Here is a 25289-nt window from a genome sequence, read left to right as displayed (position 1 = left end):
ATAAAGATCGTATGTGATCGTAACCCCTGGAGTATCGAGGATGCCTTATTGTGAACTCAAAAAAAAGTTAACAAAGATATATAAACAAACACGGTGGTTTCGAGATCCCAAAACGATGCTGGTAAAGTACTATTTACCGTCGATTAGTGTCACCTTACCTTGATTATGACGTCGTTATTTGATGTGATTTTTGTGACGTCATAATTACCTGAATGTGTGACTAATCGACGGTAAATAGTGCTTTACTCACGTCGTTTTTGGATCTAAAAACCGCCTTAATAACCAGGCGATCAGAAGGTATAAGCGTCTTCTGGTTGCTCAATATAACTGTCACACAAAACACCAGGGAAAGAACTCTTTTGTAATAACGGTTCATTTCTGCGGCAGATATTTTGCGAGATAAAACAACTTTAAGAGACAAATAAATTGTTAAAATCTGACAATTTTTTGCTGATAATTTTTGAAATATATGAATGAGAGGCATATTATTACCGGAAAATTATGTCATAACAGGAATAAAGCAATTTGATTCTTTAATGTTAAGCCTTCGAGGCAAATATCCCAAACATGTTTTAGAAATAGAACAAATGATGTTTTTGCTTCTATTGTGGTAATCCGTTACATAATGTCCCGCAGTGCATATCCCCTGATTTATGTCTGTCACAAATGTTTCCAAACACCATTTTATTGTCGTTAGTTGTTTTCGGATGCCGTCTGAAAATACGTTTCGTTGTGCGATTACAAACTTGTATAAGCTCTACAGTCATAAAATGTCGTTCAAGCTCAGTTTTTCGACTTCACCAATTCTGTAGTTGACATTCATTCAGAGAAAAGAAGGCAGTCAACACATATAAATTAACTTCATACTACCCCCAGCCTACAGGTAATAAAACTATTTACAGAGAACACAAAGATTTAGAAAGACATTGAGATGGATGGGAAACTGAATTAAGTGTTTTATATCCTTAGGTAAAAAAAAGATGTCAACAGTTTTTACCCGCACGACTTTTGATTTAGTTTCATTAGGTTATCGTCCTAGTTTAACATAGTTCAACAGACGGAGTCATGTACGGACGTGGCAGGTTTGTTGGCGGAGGCAAGCCAAGCTGCCTGGAGAAAAACCACCGAGCGGCCAGTACCTGGTAACTGCCCTACTTCGGATTCGAACTCGCGACCCAGAGGTGGAGGGCTTGCGGTAATATGTTGAGCAATATTAACCATTCGGCCACCGCGGCCTCGTTTGGAGCCTGTAGACTTAGGAATAAATGATACGGCTATTACTTTATGGGTATACTGTAAAAAGACCCAAGGGCCTCTATCGATCACCTAGTTGATTAAGTAAACATTAAAAAATCAGGTTTCAATCGGAAGATCAACCTCATAGCATATATACGCTATGAGTCAACATGAGTACACTCAAACTGGCCACAACATTTAAACCAATTTTCCTAACAATGATTTTTATTCTGTGAAATAACAACACATTGTCAAACAAAGACACCGAACTGTTGTCTAGGCGATTATATTCTCAGGGATAATGTTTCTCAATTTTGCGAGACATTGCTATGGTCGCGGAAATTTGATCCGCGAAATATTGAAAAAATGGTTGGATGATTTCTACCCTTTAATCCATATCGCAAGATTTTAAAATCGCTAACATATGATTTTTCTCGGTTTTAGGTCATATCGCGAACAATAACCGATATTTCATTTCCCATTCAACAATGTAATCAGCAATGATAAGGTGTATGTATCTAGAAGACATACATAAAACGGGAAATCGTACGGTACAAATATTTTCTGTCGTTACCAATGGTTATGAAACACCATATATGTTTATCTGTGTCATTGAGTGATTATAGAGATTAACTCATCGAAATGTATGGCTTTCTTCAGATTACTGAAGGAAAAAAACGAATAAAATTCTACGCCAAGTTTCGTCACATATAACTTCAATCGATTCGCTACCGCGACTTCACATTGCTACAAATTTACCATCAGAAAGACCTAGATATCAAATTTAACTGTGGCGGACAGTGTGACGGACCGCTTTGAAATATGTATTAAACGACGGACACCAACACTGATTTCAGCACTTTCATTTGACAAGAAGTAATAATCATTGTTTGGCTATCATAAAATTGATCTAGTGTAAAACATTATTACAATTGATCAGCATATCAATGATGCATTAAATCTGCCATCTAGAATATGTTATCTGATCTAAGGAAATGTAATTACGTCTAGCATTAGATACGTCATATTAAATTGACCATTACTGATCTCAATATATTTTTTATAAAAAATATACAGGGGCCATGAACACAATGTAATTTGCCCACCATACATAATGGGCGACTAATTATAACATCACAGTATATGGGAGTAGTATACCAGGTTTAAACTGTAAATACTGGTATATGGTCGCCTTCTAGCTTCTCGCTAAGGGGTCCCTTCAGTAGAGCGGTGGACCAGTACAAGTCAATTCGGAAGTTGCGGCTTATAGAGCCCGGCTAGCGGTACACTACTCTCGCCCTACTTCATTTGTTTATATTTGATACCGAAATTTGCCCTAAATATAGAGTAAAATTGAAAACATAATATTTACTATGGAGTCGTGCGAAATTTAATGAGAATCTTTCACTTACCCCTCTATAGAACACACAGCCTTGGGATCTTGTATGTCGGTGAAGGATGAATATAGAATTTTATCATGCGCAAACCATGAGTTCCGGTCTGTATCTGTCCCGTCGAAGACAACAAATGCTGATTCAGATCCACTCACAAACATGGCATACTTAACCTGCAAAGAAATCATTAAATATTTGATATAGAAGCTTTGGATATCAACGGACTTCAAATTTTAAAAAATCTGCCTCTTGGGATCAACAAAATCACTTTGTTATAACCAGTGTTCGTTATACACATACTTAAAGACTTCGCATATGAACCTTGACGGAGAATGAACAATTGTAAGTGTGTTCGACGAAATGTGTTTTACAATTGTATGCAATATTTATTTCGTTAAATCGAGCATTACGACATGGAAGGTATCTCTTTGACAAATGTTACATAAATTCTCTGATGTGCCTATTAATTAGAGGCAAAATATGGTCATATGACGCTACCCTGAAGAATGCAGCGTTGGAGAAATGAAGTTCACAAAGGAATATTGACTCGGTGTGTCTTAAAGTGGGAACATCTTGTCGATATGTTACACATGTATAAGACAATGAATATATATTGGAAAATCAAAGCATATGTAATATAGAGGAAATAGTTGCTTATCATGTACACATATAAAATAGACCGAATAATCTTTCTCTTAAAATGAGCTCCTTTTCATTTTGTTGTCGTTTAATGATAAGCTCATTTTAAAATTCTAAAATGAGCACATTTAAAGTGACAGGTTATTCGGTATAACGTATAATATAGCTATGCTTTTAATCTTTTTTTCTGACATTTTAACTATGCATTTTATATTGTGTATTAGTGTATGATTGTAACGTTTGTTTGTCAAATATGTTATTGTTAATCATACCTTTAAAGTTTAGGATAACATTCAAAGTAAGATGCAGTAGGATTTTCAGTATTTTATTAGAGAGTGTTTTATCATATACTTATTTACATACCCTGTCAATACTGTAAGATGACCATGCGTTAACCACGGTTGATTTATACGTTTGAAGACTAGAAGTGGTCAGTGTCATGACATCAGTACTATTAGCATTACGAGTCTGCTCCGACATCCAGATATACCATAGGAATGTCTCTTGGTTCGCTACTCCCTTAAACACCATATCCCACACTGTAAAATACATGTAAAGTGAAAGTAAAACCAACTTTGATATATTTAAACACCATATCCCACACTGTTAAACACATATAAAGTGAAAGTAAGCCAACTTTGGTTCATTTAAACACCATTTCCCACACTGTTAAACACATGTAAAGTGAAAGTCAGCGAAAGGTTATATGCATTTCGTCATAAAAGCATATTTCGAATATTGTACTATAACATCAATATTTGGTAGTTCTCGTTTAAACCAAGTTCACGGAGATTTGCTTTTATGTGAATTTGAAAAAAAAATAGTTAAAATGTTGTTTTTTTTTACGTTTTTTTTATAGATAATAACTTGTGGATAGAACTTCTCGCGAATTATCCAGCGAAATAAAGTTGATCTACAGTGACTGAATATAAATCATTAAAATGTATCCTTATAAAATGTACATGTACTCACCTTGTAGAAATATCGCCATGCTGTCTGCTTTGGCCACCTCTGAAGTTATCAAGTGTAAATATGATAAATATAACACATTGTAACTCATTCACCCCTGAAAACACATTTAGACTCTTCTAAATCAAAGACTTGGCTAGTCCACTATGGAATTTCAGGGGTGAGTAAGTTAATCGATACTGGATTTTAAGTAACTTTATACTATAGTTATCTTAATATGACTTGATGAGGTCATGATATGTGGGGCAAAACTTTTATATACAGTAGTAGAACCCGGCTGTATTGATCTTAGTCCTGAGGAATGAAAAAAAAACTTCAAATTATCCAGATTTCAATATTGCCAATGAGAAATAAAATGGATTTGTGTCAATAGGGTTTATTAACCATTCAAAATTAAGCAGTATTTTAATCAAATTTATTTCAAATTAAGTGGCTTCCACTTTATTCGTTTTCATGAAGGATAACATTAATTTGCCAAACACATTGAGAGGTATTGTATGATACCAAACCAGTGGAGCCAATCGTTTGGAAGAATTCCCTGAACGAATATTATTCGTATGAACGAGAAGGACCATGACAATGGGATCCATCTTCACCGGCGTGATTGAAGAGTTCGCAATTGTTGCAGTCCGTTGAGATATTTTCTGCATTGATTTGGTACTCTCGTATAATGTTATTCTCTAGTAAAACTGCCCATTATCGAGAGCAGGTAACCCTAACAGACTTCTTAGACTAGCTTTGGATGTGTATAAATAATATCAAGGTAGAATGTATCATTTGGGAATGGACCTAAAATATATTGTAAAATTTATGTCCAATCCACGTGTTCTCTGAAGCCAAATGAAATATGTTTAAACTGAAGCTGTTCAATCATTCACCCTCCTAACATTTGATTTTTGCTGGGTTTTTTTTATTATTAAACATTTGTCAATACATATATGATAGGCCTAATCAGATTCGCATTCACAATAGGCAGTGCTTCGGTGTGTGTGTTGTTGCGCGGTAACCAATCTTGGTTGATAAGGTTGAAGGGTCTGAGGAAAACGGTTATATAAATATTATTCTATAACCGCCATTTTTGTTACTTTGAAATACATTGATATACGACATATTTAATATACACATTGTATTTGATTTACGTGTGAAAAACAACTTTAAACGTCAAATTTGATGCTGACGTAATTGCAATTTCAGGAGAAATTACGCCGGCATGATAAGTGTTCACACCAGAAGTCGAAGACAATTGTCAGAATACCATTTGCTTTAACCATTTTGACACGATGTACCCCATTTATTGATTTTTAATCAGATGAAAAAATTACCGGAAATGTTGTCAAAGGACCCCATGGTGTCCCCCGTAGCATACAGGAAGTAGGGTCTGTCTGTGGTAGAATGAGGCCAAAAACTGTCACATGTGAAGAAACTAGCGGAAGCGTCCCGAACGTTCGCCCAGCCTTGGATGGAGTTACAGGGGTTCGCCAGGGGGAACTGCTGCATCACAGTGAACCGGAGAGCAGCGTAGCTCCTGACAACGTCAATAGACAATGTAAAAAGGAATATTTGTAAAATCATTCGTTTAAAGGCCCATTACCTTTCCGAAACAAAAAAGAAAAAGAAAAAGAAAAAACACAATAATGACACAAGAAAAAATGTGTCGTTATTGTAAAATAAGCTTACCACGCGAAACAGAAACCAGTTTCTTTGCGTAAGGTATTCTAACAGTGAAGGATCATAAATTATTGTTTTGCCGTCTGACGTGGTGATACTCAATTAACACCCGGTAGTAAAGACGGGAAACATAATACGACCCGCGTGATAAAAATTAACATTGGATTTACTACATTGATCAAAACCCGGTAATAAGTGTAGTTTTAACGTTAATCTGATAACGTTTGCGACTAAAAATATCCAGCTCGTTTTACATTCCCATTTAAACGAAAACAAAAGCCGTTTCGGAAAGGTAGTGAGCATACATGATATTGCATAACTACAACTTTAATGCACCAGACATATGGCACCGTTATCCCATCAAAGCATTCCGCTACGCCATAACCGCTATATTCAAGCGTTTCAACAATACGCAATGATTTCAAATAAAGAGGGACCTTTGGCTGCTACATCACCAAATATTGTTTTCTTTCACGAAATCTACCACACTTTTCTTTCGGTGTGTTTTGTTTCATTGCTACAAATAAGATGTTCAGATGACCAATGGGAAACATTCCGACCAAAACCTTGTAAATTATTTAGATCGTCAATGAAGTCTGAATGAACAGAAGTATTAAAGCAGGAAGTATTGAAGAGAAGAATCGTAACTTACGAAAAAAATCTAAAAATAAAAATAAAAAGAAAACTAACAATGTTGGGTTAACCAAAATGTCATAACTAACACCTTTAGCATAGCGAGTAAATTTCGTGAGTGGCTCTGCCTTCGCTATATTCATTCAGAATCAACCTCTGTAATCTGCTTTGTATATATATAAAAAAAACAGCGAAATACTTCGCAATTTTGAAGCGCTACACAACACTTGCTACGTTATTGCTGCATATGCTTTACATTTATTTTCGAGTTCACATGTAGGGTATAGATCGCTTTCTCATAAAATACAAATTTAGATTCGGCCCAGTTATATGCTCAAATTTGTTTTCATTTTTTTTCATGAGTCGTCTTTCACTTTGACGTTTCAATAGCTTAGCTGATTAAAATACAGATTTTTATAATCACTCCGCTTAATAGAGGATCTAACATCATATATGGGGTCACGTTATGACGACCTTTATACTACACATATTTCAGATCAAATGCATTTTCTACACCTAGCTTTTGTACATCATTGAAAATGACATTTCAACCCAGTACATAACTATTTTTCTTTCATACCTACGGTTGTAATACTGGCTGATCTAGGGCAATACACTCATGTCGCCTGAGGCTGTATTGCATGGCTCCCCATGCAATAAAGCTTCGTGACGTCACGGCGTCAACAAAATTTATATTTCCTCGGTAAAATTTCAACATTTTTTTCACAAACTTGACTGGTTTTACTATAAAAGATGCAAACAACGGAATTTGTGTTGAAAATATCACGGGGTTTTTTCATGTATGGAAAATTGACTTTCAGTCGTGGATTTCTTCGAATTTATTTCAAAATGGCGGGATATTATAGTTGTAAAATTGCAGTAAAACGTTGAAGTATGAAAGAAAAATACCAGTATAAGTGGATATGAAGGGTATGGATACTCTACCCTCGGGATCACAAAATGTTGCAAAACCCTCGGCAAGCCTCGGATTTACTACATTTTGTGACCCTCAGGTAGAATATCCCTATTTTTCATTTCCACATATGAAAGAGTCTTATAATATATTTATATGTCAAGATGACTACACACAAAAAAGATTGACAGCTCTTTCAAACTTGTTTTGTCCCCTAAAATTCACTTCAAAGACTCAGGAAGCAACAACTCGGTTGGGTAATTCGAAAAGTCACCAGAATGTGACCCTAATAGGATGTTATCAGATCCTTTTCTCAATCAAAATGATTATGTCTTTTGATGAGATGCCTTCATAAGGTACATACCCAATTTCGCATGTCTCTGGGTTGGCTGAGGACAAATCACTGTATGATGAGTACAGAAGATTATCACAATTCATCCAGTTCGTTTTGTCTTTTCCAGAGCCATCAAACACGATAAAACTCTTCTCTTCATTGTCTTTGAAGAACGATAGCTTAACCTAAATAAGAAAAAGAAAGAAAAAAAAATTAATATTTATATGCGAGATGTTCATATTTTCCCCAAATTAATCGTTCGCCTGCATTTTTGAGATTGTTCTTTCTATGGGTTTCAGAGTTAAGAGTAAGAAATCTGGTAAGACCGTTATCAATATAGTCGTGACCCATGAATATCGTGAATAGTTTCCGGATGGGGTGGGTTGCCTGTTATATATAACAGTATGTCTAAATGATCGCACTTTTCACTACTTTTAGACACTGTTCTGAGACTACATTTGCTACATACACGTAGACGGAAACTTACCTGTGGTTAATCTCAAATTATAAATACATACCCAAATGAAAAGTCGATTCATTAGACTAGACTATTGCTATTTGTGGTGAAGAACTGCAATATGACAGTCTTAACAAATAACAAATAAATGTAAGCCCATATTATTATTACAGTTCTTCATCGATTTTATTACTATATTATATTTTAATTTTGATACAGTCGCCTAGTATGCGTCCGTCTACGTGTATATAGTGCGTCTACTCTAAGAACTGGAGATGTCTTATATTATAAGTAGACGCATTGTGTACATACCACAGTCTCCCAAATTTAAAAAATGCGTTTGTTTTGTAAAACCACACGAAATTTGGTGCAAACAGAAGTCGTCCTAAAATAACAATTTCGGTTAATGCTAGAACAATCTCCAATCAACAAAGCATATCGTCTATGGTGTATACAGTTGATAGAAAATCACAGCTGATTATTAGCACACGTTTCAATAGAGCTATATGAATTATCGCTCGAATAACCAATTTGCAAATAACAGAATACATCAATGTTGTAAACCCACGCAATTTATATAATAAGGTGAGTATCACATTTCAAAACTATCAGACGTGATCATTTGATTGATTTCTCTGCGTAATGACAAACATAAATTTCTGTGTTTTTAAAAGCGGCATCTCATCGAAATTCATAAACAGCCACAAGATAACAAAATCATAATAATGTTTCTGCCTCTTTCCTATATCCATACATATCCCTGTCAACACTCGGAGCTGTAATCTTTTGTTAATGCTAACAATTGCGTATTACGAATTTCAGCCACCAAAAACGAATCAGGAATTTTGATTAACTTTTAAAATGAGGGCAATTGTGTAATTCCGACCTTTTGATTACTGGTATTCATACGGGAGCTATATGTGATGTGTTATTGTAAAAGTCTATTCGGGATTATAGCGACAAGGACATGTCTCATTGCTGAAAGGATGCAGTAGAACTCAATAACTGTTGAAATCACTCCCAGAGGACCACAGAGAATGAGATCCTGACATTGACCCGATGCAACTGATTAAAGAGTTATTGTGTAGAATCGCGCATAGCATATCAATTACACTTCAGGACCTTTGAAAGTATTTTGTGCTTGGCGTTTTATGTTAAAGGGACCAGCATGTAAAGAGGTATTTGATAGAGTCAATATTCCATGCATCAAAACGTTTTGTGTCTGCAAATTCCGTTTTGCATATTAAAGAGTTACCTCCCTTGCAGGTAAGTTTTCATTGTCACCTCATCATTTTGTGAGTATTGAAAACTTTGTATAACAATTGCATGATATTGTACATTAAAATGTAACTTTTATATCGCGCTGAATATTATTAAGATTACAAGATAGAAAATTTACAAATATTCTAATGTTCTTTGAAATTACATATTGTTAGAATCGCAGAGGAAAAAAAATGTCGGATATTTACTGGAAAAACCCCACAAATGGTATTCATGATTCACTCACAAATATTTTAACGGCCAAATCTCAAACCTTCGTTTTAGCACGTTAACGTGTTACACTTGATGCAAACATGCACATCTACGATTACAAAAACATAACGATTCTTCACATACCAAGGACAAGGACCTATGTTGACATAGGTAGATTTATATCGACCTAAATTTGGAATTTATCAATATCAAATGTAATGTAACATTCTATTGCACATTAAACAACCATGCAGCCTTTTGAGAATAAAATAGATGATATTACCAAAGACGAAATATTTTAAGTATCAAGACTTGGAAACTTTGATCAATTTATAGCTTTTTATGGATTTCCTTGTTTTAATGCTTTCGCTAGGTGGAGCAAGGGGACTAATGCTATTACCACGTGATACTCGATAATGTTTATGAGGTACTAATATCTGCAGTGACGATGGAACGTGGGGACTCTTTGTAATCTTGCCGTTGAAATGACGTTAGCACGGGATGTCATTTTAAGCGTTATTATATCACAAATAGAAACAATAGTCCCGCACAAACGTTATCAGGTATCACGTGGTACGTTAATTAGACATATTTAATGATTTAAAAGTACACATAAAACCCACACACATAGAAGAGAGAGAGAGAGAGAAAGGGAGAGAGAGAAGGAGAGAGAGTGAAAGGGGCGGGGGGAGGGAGAGAGAGAGAGAGAGAGAAAGAATTATTTTAAGGAAGAAAATAATATAGCTATTTAATGTACATTAGGATTATACACATGCAAAATCATAAACATAGATAATAGTTATGTGCTTTCGACAGAAATAACTTCGGAAAATACATATGGAAGCGGTACTAAAGGCATTAAGCCCATGCCATAAAATACAACGGGACATTTTAGTGTCCAATCACTGATCATATCCTGCCTTATGATATTCAATGGGGCCGATATTGTTTTCAATCTAATTTGCATAAGCTGGTATCTTTATTATTAATATAATAATTGACCTCGTAGGAATATGCGGAAAAGGCGATCAAAAATTGCATTCCACTTGCGAGAAATGTACTAGTACATACATTCTTAAGTAAACATCAAATACAAAGTTTTCCAGATGCATTAATATCGGGGACATGCGAAATATCTCACCATTAACCCAAATTGTTTCATGTTTTCGTATTATTCTCTATTTTCGTGCGCAGAAGAGTGATTTTCGTTGGGCCCTTCAAATGTGTTCTTCAAGAACATCGTGCAAGAAGCCATCTGACATAGGCCGAGAATATCTGTTTTATTTTGCGTTCTGTGAGGATCAATAACGGCTGTACATACACGCTCAATCGTGACGGATGACAAAGTCCAGTACTGACAGAACCAACGGTATTACTTAAATAAACTCATCTCAGTACTTAATACACGTAGCAGAAGGTACGTTTACTCTCATCATCAAAAAACCTAATCAATTTGTTGTCACAGGGGACTCTGGAAATTACATAAAGCCATCTAAACTGAGGATATAAAACAATGGTATTGGTGATATATAACAAGCGATTGCGTGAATACTGTTACATTTTTTTGCTGTGCTCGTACAAAAATGACATTATTAAGACTATGTGAACTTCACGGATTATGACGTGGCTACATGGTATTAGGCCATGTCGCACTGTTGTATTGGCGATCCAGGTTGATCCGTAGCATTAAATCGTTGCTTTGACTGATCAAATTAATGTTACGGTATGAAATATACTATCGTAACCTGTAATATAATGTAGTAACATATCATACCTTTGATGATGTTTATTTATAAATCACAAACTTAGCTGGAGTCTATATGATATAGCAGGTAAATTTTGCGGGGATCTATTTTCGATAAATTCACGTTTTTTCTGAAATCTGCGATTTAAAAACACCATTGAAATATTTTGAATTCCACTACTGATAAGCAAAAGTGCAAGAATTGCTTATAGAGGAATCCATACCGCGAAATCAAAACTCCGCCAATATAGTTCCATTGGAGAAACCGCGAAATATGTTCCCCGTTATTTAAAATCGCTATACTGTACCAATATCAGTTACCTTAACTCTCCTTTAATACATACATACACAAATATATTACCAAGTGCATTTCGCGTTTGACTAAATGATTAATACACGAACTATACGGACAATTTGAGATGCTGAAAACGAAGAAATGCACATGGGAAAATAAGCATTGCAAACAAAGGAGTAAAGGTTTTCATAAAGTATAAATGTTTAATTTTTGCAATTGTTTATCTCATCGTTATATGTAATACGGTCACATAAGTATTGTAGAAAGCAGATGACCTCAAAGCTAGTTAGCCATAAGCCGCTGAAAATATAGATTTCTTCGTTTTGTTTGCCAGAATACCCAATAACACATTATCTAACCGACTCTTATGTGATATAAAATCTTAAAAATACAAATCAAATTTCGTTAAAGCACACAATTACAATTGAGACCTTGTCAGGCTCGTATTTTTATAACTACGGATATTTGTGAATCGAATCTGCCTCAGAAATATTATTATCTCTAAAACTCTAATATAAATTTAGAATTTTAATGTCTAATATGGGGCAGGGAACAGGAGGTTGGTAGTATCAGGTGCCAATTGAAACACATACTAAATTTCAATGTCTTGTCATGGGAGTTGCTCTGACAGGCAGTGAATATTTGTAAATGGCAATAGGTTTTTTGTAGATCTGAATCTGTAACTTGATCAAAATGGCTTTTACTCAGTTTGGCTTATAGCGTTGACGTCTTCATGTTAGTTAGAAAAAAAATTAATTAGGGAAATGAAGTAAATAAGTTTTCTATTGTGTGCTGTAAATGTATTTTGGAAATTTGATATTTATAAAACACTACTAACTGGTAGCTAGATGTAAAGGAACAATTGTCTTTGGGATGTGCTTGACGTTTTTTGACATTAAGTGTCACGATTTTAAAATTGCTTGCTATGCTAATATTCTGTGTTCATATACTATAATATTGAGTTCATGTCTTTTTATGGTGCTAATACAAAAAAAATAATATCTGATTACATGAGACCTTTGCTTACACAAGACGACTCGGTGGAGGGGTTCCCAAATAAACCCCAGTATATCCAAGTATAAATCAAAATGATAAAAGGGTGCCACCCTGACTGACCTTTTCAGTGACATTTTGATGACGTACATTATTGTACATCTCATTATGTAGACCCGTTTCCATTGACTTTAACGCTTAAACCTTATATTGTTTAAACGTTGAATCAAATATATCGACGTCTTGACCTCATATCATCCAGATCGTTGAATAAATATTGAGTTCCTATTGGGTTGCACTACATCACTCAAAAACCAAAGTCTTTAAGGTATAATCACTTATGAAATAAGATATTCTTTTCGTGCACGAGCCCCAGGTTCACCAAACAGTCTTCGACTTAAGGTTGTGCTTAGCCAATCAAAAATCACATCACGCAACTTTGTGTAAAGTCATCTGTGATTGGCTAAGTCTAACTTTAGACTTAAGACCATTTCATGATCTTGGGGCCCGGTTCCCGCAGTGCCACAAAGGTGAAATCGTTCAGTTATTTCAATCACTGAGACATTAATGATTACCACGGGAGTGTGCCATTGGTATCAGCAGGGATAACAAAAGGGTGAGACGTCAGCAGATGCGCTTTACGAAGCCTAGTCGAAGTTCATTTATAATCGCGTAACTTTTTGTCGTTGCTTGCAGTAAAATCCGACAGAATCGTCTAATGAAATAAAACTCAGAATCACGACAATTAATAAGAAAGACCATCGGAATGTCGCCACGTGAAATCCTACAGGGAATGAATTTCGTAATAGTACATGGTGACGATCTGCGGAAAATACGTGCGTAGAATTTCGTTATGCACTCGAACGATAAGATCAATTAGTTTGTTTTCTTCAAAAATTGGTTTAACGGTGACTATGCATGCAAAACGCCGTTTGTATATAGCCTGTCTTCAGTAAACCGAAAAGTCTACAACACAAAATTAACCGAATAAGTTGATTATTGTTTTATACTCCAGTTTTAGAATCATCAAACATATGACTACTTGCCTGTACCTTCTGCGCAAGGTTCTAGAAATCCAGGAATGGCGGGGGTCTAGCTAAAAATGTTCCATAACCTATTGGCTATGAGATCAATGGGCCACAACTGAATAATTTGTTTAATTGTACGAAATAATCAAAAGCTTGAAAATTAATCCCTAATTAGTACGTTACCGGGTTATTAAATGAATTATGAAACTATAAGCATCATTTTCAATATGTTTTGAGTTTATGAAGCTATTGATAAAAAACGGACGGACATTCTTTTCCATTTTCTTCTATGAAAAATATCTGTCCTTTTTTGTCTCCAAAAGATATAGAGAATATTGCTTAAATGAATCTATTTCGTTTGATACTAATATTTATTTGATTATACATGTATTTTTTAGTATATTTGAAAGATCAAAGTGTACCGAAAATACCACAGGCCATTTCTACGAAATTCTGTCTAACTTATACAAATTAGATGACATTTTCATTGGATTATGTTTCCGCGATGGAATATAAATTTCAACACATTACCAAACATTCTGGAGATTTCGAACCAATAATACTAACGTGTAGAGTTTCATTTGTACGTCTATAACTTTATCTAGGTCCCATGACGGTTTGTAAAGGTCGCGTAGATCAGGTAGTTGAAAGGCTTGCCTCTTACTTAAGTCAATTTGAGCTCTCTGATGCCAATTTCTGAAATTGTTTTAACGACGATAAGAATTACATCACTTCTTCACCAATCGCTCTAACCATTTAGAATAGTTAATACCCTTAGGTATCGATGAAGCAAGTGAAGTTTACTTCCAAATACAATCATTTAGCTAATCAGATTATGAAACTGTTGTATGCAATACGACATAGGTACTCAGACGGCTTTACCATCCTAGGCTAAAGTGAAATAAAAATACTATTTCTTTCTGAACCTAGTTATTGTAGCAATAATGCACTATAAGTTATCTTCAATTTTTAATGTAGCCCTTAAAGTTTTACATTTGCTACTCTTCGTAAGTCACCTTCGGTAATTTTCAGCTGGAGACCACATTTATAAAGCACACAAGTACTGTACCATGAGCACCCTCATGGGATCAGCACGTATGCCATCATATTCCGTTGAACCAGACAAACCATTCATATACATTTGCAATATACGTCTGTGTTTGTCGCAAACTGTCGTCTGCACTGCAGAAAGGTTCATTTTTTGCATAAATATTCATGATATTTCTCCGTACCACATACAAATCCAAGTATTACTGTTTTGGCTCAGATGGATTGACGCCAAGTTCATAATTTCCTTCCCATTATACAGACGCCGGTCATGGACATTATGTTCATTCTAAAAAGACTAACGCGTTTGCTTAAACGCCACATGGCCAAGAAGAGTTATGATATTTCGTTAATAAGTTCATCTAACCTCTAAAGTAATTGCTATAATGTACAAAGTTATGTAAACTGAGTCTAGTAACTGGTAGAAGGATACATGGAAACATATACAGCTGGGAAATCAAGCAATCAATATATTTCCAAAAGGTATATGATATTTTTTAAAAAAAAAACATCAGATATGGTTACTGATTTCCGCCATTTTGCCTTTGATTGGTTAAACGGGTTGTCGTCTTTAATTAAATAAGCAAAAAAACGCGAGAAAATTAAACAAAGATGCACTATCTAAAATATTATATATATGTCGCCTTTTTATCTTTTCGTCTTTACGTTGTGTTATGACCAACACGAAATACGATATTTATTTTTGGATTATTTAAACGGTCGCCTTTAGGACTAAACAAGCCGATGTGCGCTATATCTCTTTACAAAATGTAATACGGCATTGCCGTTCTTAGCGTCCCTACATATGCGTTAGGTAGTCTCTGCTAATACAATTTACGCCATATTAGGTTTCTATGTCAAGAGCTTTGGGAATTATTTCTGTAATTGTTCCACAAAAACACTAGATCTGCTTATATCCACTTCATTCAATCTTGTACGAATCAAAACAAATACACCAGAAAGATAATTTCCTTATTTCATTTGGAGTATCCTTGTTCTAACTGATTAATACAATTTTGTCACATCATTCATTCCCTCCTAAAGAGTCTGTCGCAAATACTGATAAAAGCATGAGGCTTCATGTTGGTAGCGCTATTGCGGATAGGCTCTCGTTTCCTGGACGATTCCCGGACTACTCCAGAGTCCGGACATTTGACGGATGATGATGGAGAGAGAACGTCATCCATTCACATTCTAACTCACCGACCCACAGTTGAGGTCGAGTGCTAATATCAATAACTCAGATTTTCTAATGGATATTAATCAAAAGTTATTTCGGAAATATGTCACGGCCTTATTACCATCGACCCGCAAGACCATTGGTTACCGGCATAGTGTGTGGTGATGCTATTTGTGTTGGCCTCCACCTACATATCCTTGATACGCTAGGGCTTACTATATCCACCCTGGAGTATCTTATAGGACCACTGAAGGTAGTTTCAGACGAAAAAATCTCACCAATTACATGCCTACAAAGGCTCCTTTGAATAAAACTGAGAGAGCGTCGTCCAACTTCAAAGCCACACTGTCAACCACTCAGAGACTAAAGCCAGAGTACCCGATGAAAAACCACTGACAGCGGTCAGAACCTGGCAACATGATATTCGAAACTAGAGGAGATGGGCTTGTGATAATATATCGATACATCTTTACCACTCGATCGGCCACCGCGGTCCCCGTTATCGGTAAAATTTATCTGTGTGTTTTTTTTTTTTTTTTTTGTTGGTGCCTTAATTTTCATTATGATATAGTCCAGGGATGGATATAACGTCAGTGATGGTAACCCCTGGAGTATCGAGGATGTCATCAACAGTGACAACATAGCTCTATATTTTCAGTTATTGCACCTAAAGGTAGCCGTCATTCTATGGTAGATGATTTGTGAATTTGAGCTACAGAAAAGACAATTAAGCTATGTCTAATGGGTTTCGTGAAAGCCTATTCCAATAAACTCTTTTCACAATGCATACTAATTGCCAAGTCATTTTCTCTTTAGAATGGAACATAAATGCACGTACGTTTCTATTAAATACTAAGCGGCAGCCAAAATAAATTACATTTGTGCTAATCAACCTAACATCAACATGTTGCTCGGAAAGCTCTGACAACTTGCCTTTGAGATATGCCATTGTGTGAAACAATGTTCGAAAGTGCGCCCTGTTGTTTGTTAGGCAAAAAATATAAATCAAATAGGCATTTTTTTCTCAAATTGCCTTAACTTATGCATATTTCGGATGATTACCATGTCATATGAAAATGCAAAAATAAAAACTGTCATAACTTTTATCTATTCCAGCACCAGAGAGGAAAAATGCACTGTATATAGCCCCCTCCCCAACGCAACTGAGCCATTTCACCTCACCTATCATCATCACTATTGATGGATGGTGATAAACTAAAGAAGAAGAAGAAGAAACAATTAAATCATGTAAGTACTAAAATCTGCGTTTACTGCCAGGCAGTTCTTTTTTCTGTGCTATGTTTTCCCCATTTTTTATTGTCTTAGCAAATGTAAGTGTCCCGAGTGAATATCTTGATATGGAATTAACATGGTACAGTATCTCCTGTCCCCATCACATAGCGTACCTTCTCCTCCCCATCCCTCCAGATGGCACACCCATCAGTCTTGTGTTGAAGATACGACTTTCCGTGTCGACAGTTTGATCAATCACCACAGCGAGGGTTAATTATGCAACGTCTAAATACACGTGCATTGCTTGTAATTACCCATAGCAGACAAGCACGTGACTAGAATGCATGTCCTGTCATCCAGAGTAAGTGTTAAACGTATTACCCCATGTAGGTTTGTACCTCTGTTGTAAAAAAATACAACCTAGATGGACCCCGATTGATTTCAGGACATAATACCGTGAGTGAAAGCTCTTATGGACTGAATATACATTATAATTAACGATGTATTTAGGAGACAGATTATGTCTTTTTCAAGTATGTGATATTGAGATATGTAGATATAATCTTTTTCAAGTAAGTGATATTGAGATATGTAGATATAATCTTTTTCAAGTAAATGATATTGAGATATGTAGATATAATCTTTTTCAAGTAAATGTTATTTAAGATAAGTAGATATAGTCTTTTTCAAGTACATTGTAAGTGATGCCGTTATTGAGATATGTAGATATAGTCTTTTTCAAGTACATTGTAAGTGATGCCGTTATTGAGATATGTAGATATAGTCTTTTTCAAGTAAGCAAACATCAGATAACCCCCTGGACTATCTCATAGTGAAATCGAAGGCAGCTCAGCGGAAAACTTCTGACCAATTACAGGCTAACAAATATTTTCTTCGTAGACTACAGAGAGAGCGACGCCTAACATCAAAGCCACACAGTCAACAACAGTGTACCATTACAGCCTCTTTTGATGTACATCAGTTGCCTCCAGTTTTACTGTGAGATTATCCAGGGGTGAAGAGACCGTCAGTGATCGGAACCCCTGGAATATCGAGAAGTGCAGTAGTTTGTCAGACAAAACGCTTGCTTTTTGTTCGACAGTTTTGGTCCCATATTGTTTAAATCTTCTGTAATTTTCCATTCAACCCTGAAATTTAATCATAGTTCTCATCCCTATTCGCATTTTTTTGTGGATGAAAAGCCATTTTATTTCAATAAATTGAATGCTTTGAAAGTCGACCTTAGGGGATTTTGTGTGGGTTTTTTTTAAATTAAAAGTTGGGAATGCAATCCAAGAAAAAATATAACCAACACATATAAACGTTACACAGTTACATGACTTGTGCGTTTATGAAACCTTGTGCCTGTCCTCAAAACAAATATCAACAAATCTATGTACAGTATATATGAAACTAATTTAATAATTAAATACATATAGCTTATACTACTCATTATCAAAATTGCACCAGCCACTTATTGGAATCAATCGTTAGGTGGGATATAATCGTAATAGTATTTAGACCTAATGGGCTTTACAATGCGTTAGAAGTTGAATAATACATGCAAATGTATTGTCATCATCTCACAAGTACATCTACTGTTCGTGTAGGTGTAGGTAAATTATAAATATCATGGAACAACTATGGTATAAAACTTTGTTATAGGTATGAACGGCTAGAAATATTTCATCGTTTTTCTGAATTGAATACTTAAGTATCATCTTTCCAATGTAAAGTTTGACTGGCGAATTATACAAACACATCACACATTTCAACACAGGAAAACATAGTACTCAAGACCTAGAATCTAATATTTTTTTATTCCACTGGTTTACGATCCATATGAGACACAGACTATCTTTACAGTCACTCGTCCAACTTGAAGTAGTGGCAAGAGATACATAAAGAAGTGGATATTTGTTAGGACGGACGAGAACCAATTATTTGCTATGGTGTCTCTGGAAGAGAACACATACTTATCTCAGAATTAATTTTTTCCTTTATTTCCTCTAACAGCTAAGGTCAGGAATGTAAGGTTTTTACGATTTGTCTTGCGAATGCAAGGAATATACTGTTATTTTAAGAGGTTGTAGATTCTCCAAGGTTTGACCAGGTTATAGTTCGTATCTTGCTTTGTCTTTGCCTTGTTATCTGACTCGTGTCTGCAACAGTATACCTCATTAACTCATCCACCCCTGAAGACATTTAGACTCTTCTAAATCAGAGACTAGACCAGTCCATTATGGAATTTCAGGGGTGAATGAGGTAAGGTTCCACAACAAAACAAGATATGACCCTTTTTTATTTCCTTTACGAGATTTAAAGAAATTCATTGAATGGTGGCAGTACTTGAATGTACCCCCACTCACGCACACACATACAAACATGTTCAACACATGTTCAACAATATCCATTAAACAAAACAAAACAAACAAAAAATTATCACAGCACTAACAAGAAAATGTGATCGAGGTTAACCTATGTCAGCGTTTACCGGTGCCACACAGAAAAAACACTCGGTGTACCGGGAAATAAATACCTATCTTTTTTTTCGTGATTACAGTTATCATAATTATTGGATTTCCTGAAGGCCTACTAGACTTCGAAGAACCAACAACACTGCCATGGTTATAACTCACGCTGACGCTTGCTCACGAGCGTTTGCATTATCTATGGCATACTTACACAACAAAATCAGAGGAGACAAAAAAAAAACACAACAATATTGGAGTCTCGAATGCATGTTTTGTTATTTTGTACTGGTGTTTTAACATTTTTCGTGGTGATGATTGACTAACAGTATATAGTTGTTGACTGGGATTGAGGGCAACAGATGATTTGTTGGACCTGAAGACGAACTCGGAGGCCGAGGGCAACAGTTTGTTTGGGGGTCCAACAAATCATATGTTGCCTGAAAACTCAGTCGATAACTATTTTGTTAGGCCTATACCCATTGACTTAAACAATGCATTGACGTCACGAATTGTAGATGTGACGTCAATCCGGTCCAACAGCACATTTTAACAGTCAATTTTAACAGTTCTTTGAACCGGTTGACGGAACAGTTCATTTATTGGCATTTTTGTCAAGTTTATATAGAAACTATTTTATAAGGGTATAACAATGTTTTCTGTCTTTTTGGTTAGGTATTGACATTGACATCATGTGTTTGCGAGCGTAACGTCATGTTTTTCGGACAAAAATGACGTGAGGTTTACACAAAACAAGGACGTCACAATTTAACTAATTCACGTATCACGTGATACATTGCAACATTTGTGCGGACACTAGTTTCTAGTGGTGATGGAATGGCGTAAAGGGAAGACATCCCGCGCTAACGTCATATCAAGTGAAAGATTACAAAAGAGGTTCGTTCCATCATCATTGGAAATACTAGTCCCATCAAACCGTTATCGGTTATCACGTGGTACATGAATTAGTCCAGTTATATTAACCCGCAAGGGAGGTAACTCTGTCATATGCAGAGACAGAGAATCTGCTGACTGCGCATCCAACAGAAAACTCCACTCAGAATCCAGGTCTATGTGACAAATGCACTATTTGTCAATGTCATCACTGATTATGATAAATTGAGTTTTACCCAGAGAACATTAATGTATTTCCATTATCGTGAAATCAGTTTAGCAATACAGAAAATGATATCTACGACTTCCATACGCATGTTTGTGGTAGAATGATCAAAACCTTTGAAGAACGTTTGTTATGGATTTACATATAGAACCTGTCAAAAACAACATACGGTGCATAATGTTTTTACCGGATAACATTCAATGTTTCAAGTTTTTTGTCGAGTTTTATTATCTAGATGTGCAATCATAAATCAAACATACCTACAACACAGTCGGATGGTACATTCAATTTTAATTAAACTGTCAACGTGCGCAATGTTCCAGATTATCAAAAGCTGTTTTATATGGTCTTGTCGCGTGCGTAGAAATGATCCGCATCAGAAGCCTTATGAAGTTGAAGTGCCAACCGAAAAATTACTTGATACATTATGATATATCAGGAGTGCATTCTACAATTGGAAAGGTCAATAAAAGTTTGAAAAAATGTTCAGTCGATGTGTTTTGCCAGCATCATCATTTTCTATAAGGCGTCCAAATGATGCCGTGGTCCGCATAAAAATTTGCGACGCTGATCACACATTTCCATGGTAAATATGTAAATTAATCATAATTGTCGTATATGAGATGCAAAACATAAGTCATACAAGTACCAATTTAACGTTTAAGTCCAGGTTGATTGTATTGAGTTCTCAGTTGCGGTTTTGATATCGAAGAATGTTGGACTTCACGGAACTAAAATGACTCAGAGGCGGGGAATAAGTGACACAATTTCGCGACACCTTAACCACGCGGCCACTTGAATTATTAGCAAAAGCGTTATCCTTATGATTTCATTATATAAATCTAAAGATAGAGGAATAATTATAACCAGAATGACTTTTTGTATTTCAAATGTTTACATAGCGAAAAAGACATCAACACCTTTTTGTATTGAAAATGGTTATTACTGAACACTACCCAATGACAATGTCAAATTTGTTGTGTTTTCTTCCACAACCGACACAAACCATAATCATAGTGTTGAACCAGGAGTTTAAGAGTGGTACTTACGACATTGACATGTACATTTGTAAGCACAGAGACGAGAAGACGACAATTGACTTATGGAAGCTCAAACAATGGGGACTCATTTCTAACGAAATGTGTTGAATATATCAATATAATGCTTGTTCCAACGATATCCTTCCACATTTCGAAACTTATCAAATTAAGTAACTAGTAAATAGGTTTCTTCATATAGAGGAAAGATAGACAATTTGTTTTTGAATTGTTTTTCATTATATGTCATTACAATAAATAATATATAACTAATTTAAGCCGACTCATAAATCTTTGCTAAAAAAGAGCGAAAACGTCAAGAGGCAAACTCCCACAGCTGGCGATACAATGTCGTGCTGCATTGTATATTGCTTCAACTACACTGCCTCAATACACGGTAAAACCAAACGATGCGGTAATTAGACTAACTTACAAATTTGATAACCTAAATTTATTTCAATACGTTTGACTTAAAATGCCAAGAACAAGAGCACACTTAGAAATACGAAGACAGTTTCATGGGTTCTCTAATTAACCGTATGCAGGAAACGTGCAAGTATTCATTAATTACATTTCTTGCAATCAACCTTGATTTTTTGGGAATTGCAGGTTCGATATTTAACTTACCAATTTTACCGTCTTCAAAATAACCCTGTATGCCTCTTCAATTACGAAAGTTAATCATTATTGGTGTGCGACCTGCATAATAAAGCTATTATCTTGTACAAATTCTCCGCGATGCTAATCCAAGGCCATACTAATTTGAATATAGTCAGTTAATGATATCGCACAGTTTCCCTTTGTCTTTCCTAAATGATGATGCCACGACATTCATTCTGTTTTTGTTTGAGACGTTTGCACACTAGTAAAGAATAGCAAATCAGAAAGAATGTATACACATTGTATTTTTTTAAATTCTATACATATATATTCGCGTCTTTTCATGAAAGTCGCGGTAAATCCTTGCAGGATCGTTGAATACGTGTACAACTGGTAGTATATTTGCCTTCTTTTCAGGGAGTTTTGAACAGATATGCTATACATTTTGTGCCAAAGTAGCTATACATTTTGTTCCAAAGTAGAAAATTATGTCTACGACAGTTCTATCACCTTGCTCTCTGCATTTTTGTGCTAATCTTCTATCAGGGAAGATGTGCCCGTGAAATACATCTTAATATCTTATGGTTGTTACGGTAACATTAATCTCTACCCGCACAATTACGCCTCCCTTCCACATAATCACTCCACCCAACCCATCATCCCCGCCCCCAACTAAAAATGATAAAAAAGTCTTTCGTTGTGATATCTTAATTCTTATACATCAAGTGGGTTTTTTTTCAAATACAATTCATTTTTGTTGGGAATAATGCATTATGAAACGAACATCAAAATATCCAAATACCAATACAAAAATAGCATATTTGAAATGTTTTTATCAACTTTAAATATAGACATTACGCCATAACCCTAGATGGGAATATCTTTTGATAACATATTTTCATTTCATACATCTGTTCTGGCTATGTGTCATATTTGTTTTTATTTTTATCAATTTTGAAAAGAGATATTATGCCACGCCCTAGAGGTGATTATCTTTTGTTTATATATTTTTTATAATCTCTTATCTGTTCTTATGGATATGTGTTACATTTATGTTTTCATTATCATTTACCATCTGCTTCCTATCCGTATCCCATCATGCCTCGCCTTTATTATCACTCTTTACATAGGACGGTGATAGTGAGCGTAGCGAGTGACTATAATTTACCACGGATACTAACATGATCGACTGTGTGTTTCGAATTCTTTGTTACATATTACATATAACTGTACACTTAAAAGCCTATTACGTACATACGTTTCCGAAACAAATATCAAAAGTAAAAAAAGAAACATAAAACATTTATATAAACATACATAAATGTATATAGCTTACCCTGAAAATCAAATAAAGGTCCATTCCACTTCGTCTTTATTTTTGATTTATTTATTTATCTATTTATTTATTATATTTTTTTTGTGTAATTAATTTGATAAAAACGATTGGACAACATAGGATGAAAGTTCACCAGACATTCAAGTTCGAGTTACCCAGGCAACTAGGGGCGTGCTACGAAGGACGCCCCAACACCACATCTACGCTCTAACGACAGAAAAAAAATCATTTTCGTTTCTGAATACCATTTGACTGTAAATTGACGTGTGCACAAGTAATTGGGTATGAAAGTTATTGAAACCATATGTGAACTATTATTTATGAAGTAAAGTTCAGTTTTCATCGCAGACTGCATCGTGCTGACACTATTGACACCAAGTCCCGGCAGCCCAAGGCCGTATATAAACTAATTTTACAAATTGATCCCTGCTGTTTTTGACACATCTGTATGCATTCAATATTGTGCCCCACTTAGGTATATGAAGTTACTTTATTTTAGACTGTGGCAGGCGCGTTTTATATGTTCTTACAGTCTTCTCTTGACAATTGAAGCGGAGTGACTAATCAGATAGAACGGTAATAAAAATATTGATGTTTTAAACATGCTGTAAATTGCAAAAAATAATCCCCAAAGTATTAATATTACTGTAACCGTTTTATCGATAATTGCTGCTCACGTACTTTTTTGGGTGTGGCGACGAATTTAAAGATCACAAATCAACTATAATGATATAATAGTATAGTTCTATAAATAATGACTTGACACCTTGCAATCATTTATTCCTTATTACCTCCCCTTAATAATGGAACCTTGCACCCATGTCTTGGTATCGGAACTGTTACGCGGATGGCAGTAAAACACGCGTGGATCGTAAAAATCGCAAAAATAAATCAGGGACAAAAAGAGTTGGTTTTCAGTATTAAACATGGTATATGATCGAGTAGATAATTATATAAAAGGATGCTTTTCTATCAATTCATTACTGTTATTTGCACAGAGTATCGGAAATAATGTAGTCTGCGATTGGAAAGTCTCTGATCCCTGTTCATATAGCACTCATTGAGGACAGCTTGGCAGGGTGCATTTTCACGTACGAGTGAATCACCATAATGCCCCGTGGCCGAATCGTTGACAGATACGACGATGGAATGCACTACAATATGCATGTACCAAACTTTACAGAGTAAATATGAAAACGCAGTTATAATGTTATAATGAATGCGTAAACATACAATATCCTCGCTCTCTGATGCCATTTTGGAAAACTAAACTAAAGCTTCTAGAAAGCGTAAACTTAAAAAAAAACATGCGAGGTTATCTACATTTTAAATTTCTTCTATCGTGTATATTGACCTCATGGTCGATTGCCCAAGTGACGCTGTCCAATAAAACAGCGAACGTTTCAATATTAACACATAATTTGGTTGTGTTTTATTATATGAAGGCTATAAGCCTCAAACTCACACTGATGTTTTCAGCTTATGAATG

General features: G+C 35.3%; 1 protein-coding gene across 1 annotated transcript in view; it reads right to left on the bottom strand.

The window, feature by feature from the left end:
* LOC138307409 (uncharacterized) overlaps nucleotides 1–25289 on the bottom strand; it is a 130186-nt gene that overhangs the window by 47024 nt on the left and 57873 nt on the right. Inside the window, exons 4-8 of the mRNA XM_069248149.1 lie at nucleotides 7817–7971; nucleotides 5561–5763; nucleotides 4242–4280; nucleotides 3633–3808; nucleotides 2649–2803 (exon numbers count right to left, since the gene is read on the bottom strand). Of these exons, the coding sequence (XP_069104250.1) occupies nucleotides 2649–2803; nucleotides 3633–3808; nucleotides 4242–4280; nucleotides 5561–5763; nucleotides 7817–7971 (728 nt within the window). The remainder of the gene's footprint in view (nucleotides 1–2648; nucleotides 2804–3632; nucleotides 3809–4241; nucleotides 4281–5560; nucleotides 5764–7816; nucleotides 7972–25289) is intronic.

The sequence above is a fragment of the Argopecten irradians genome, chromosome 14, assembly GCF_041381155.1.
Source record: "Argopecten irradians isolate NY chromosome 14, Ai_NY, whole genome shotgun sequence".
Lineage (NCBI taxonomy): Eukaryota > Metazoa > Mollusca > Bivalvia > Pectinida > Pectinidae > Argopecten > Argopecten irradians.
This window is presented reverse-complemented; position numbering and strand designations above follow the sequence as displayed.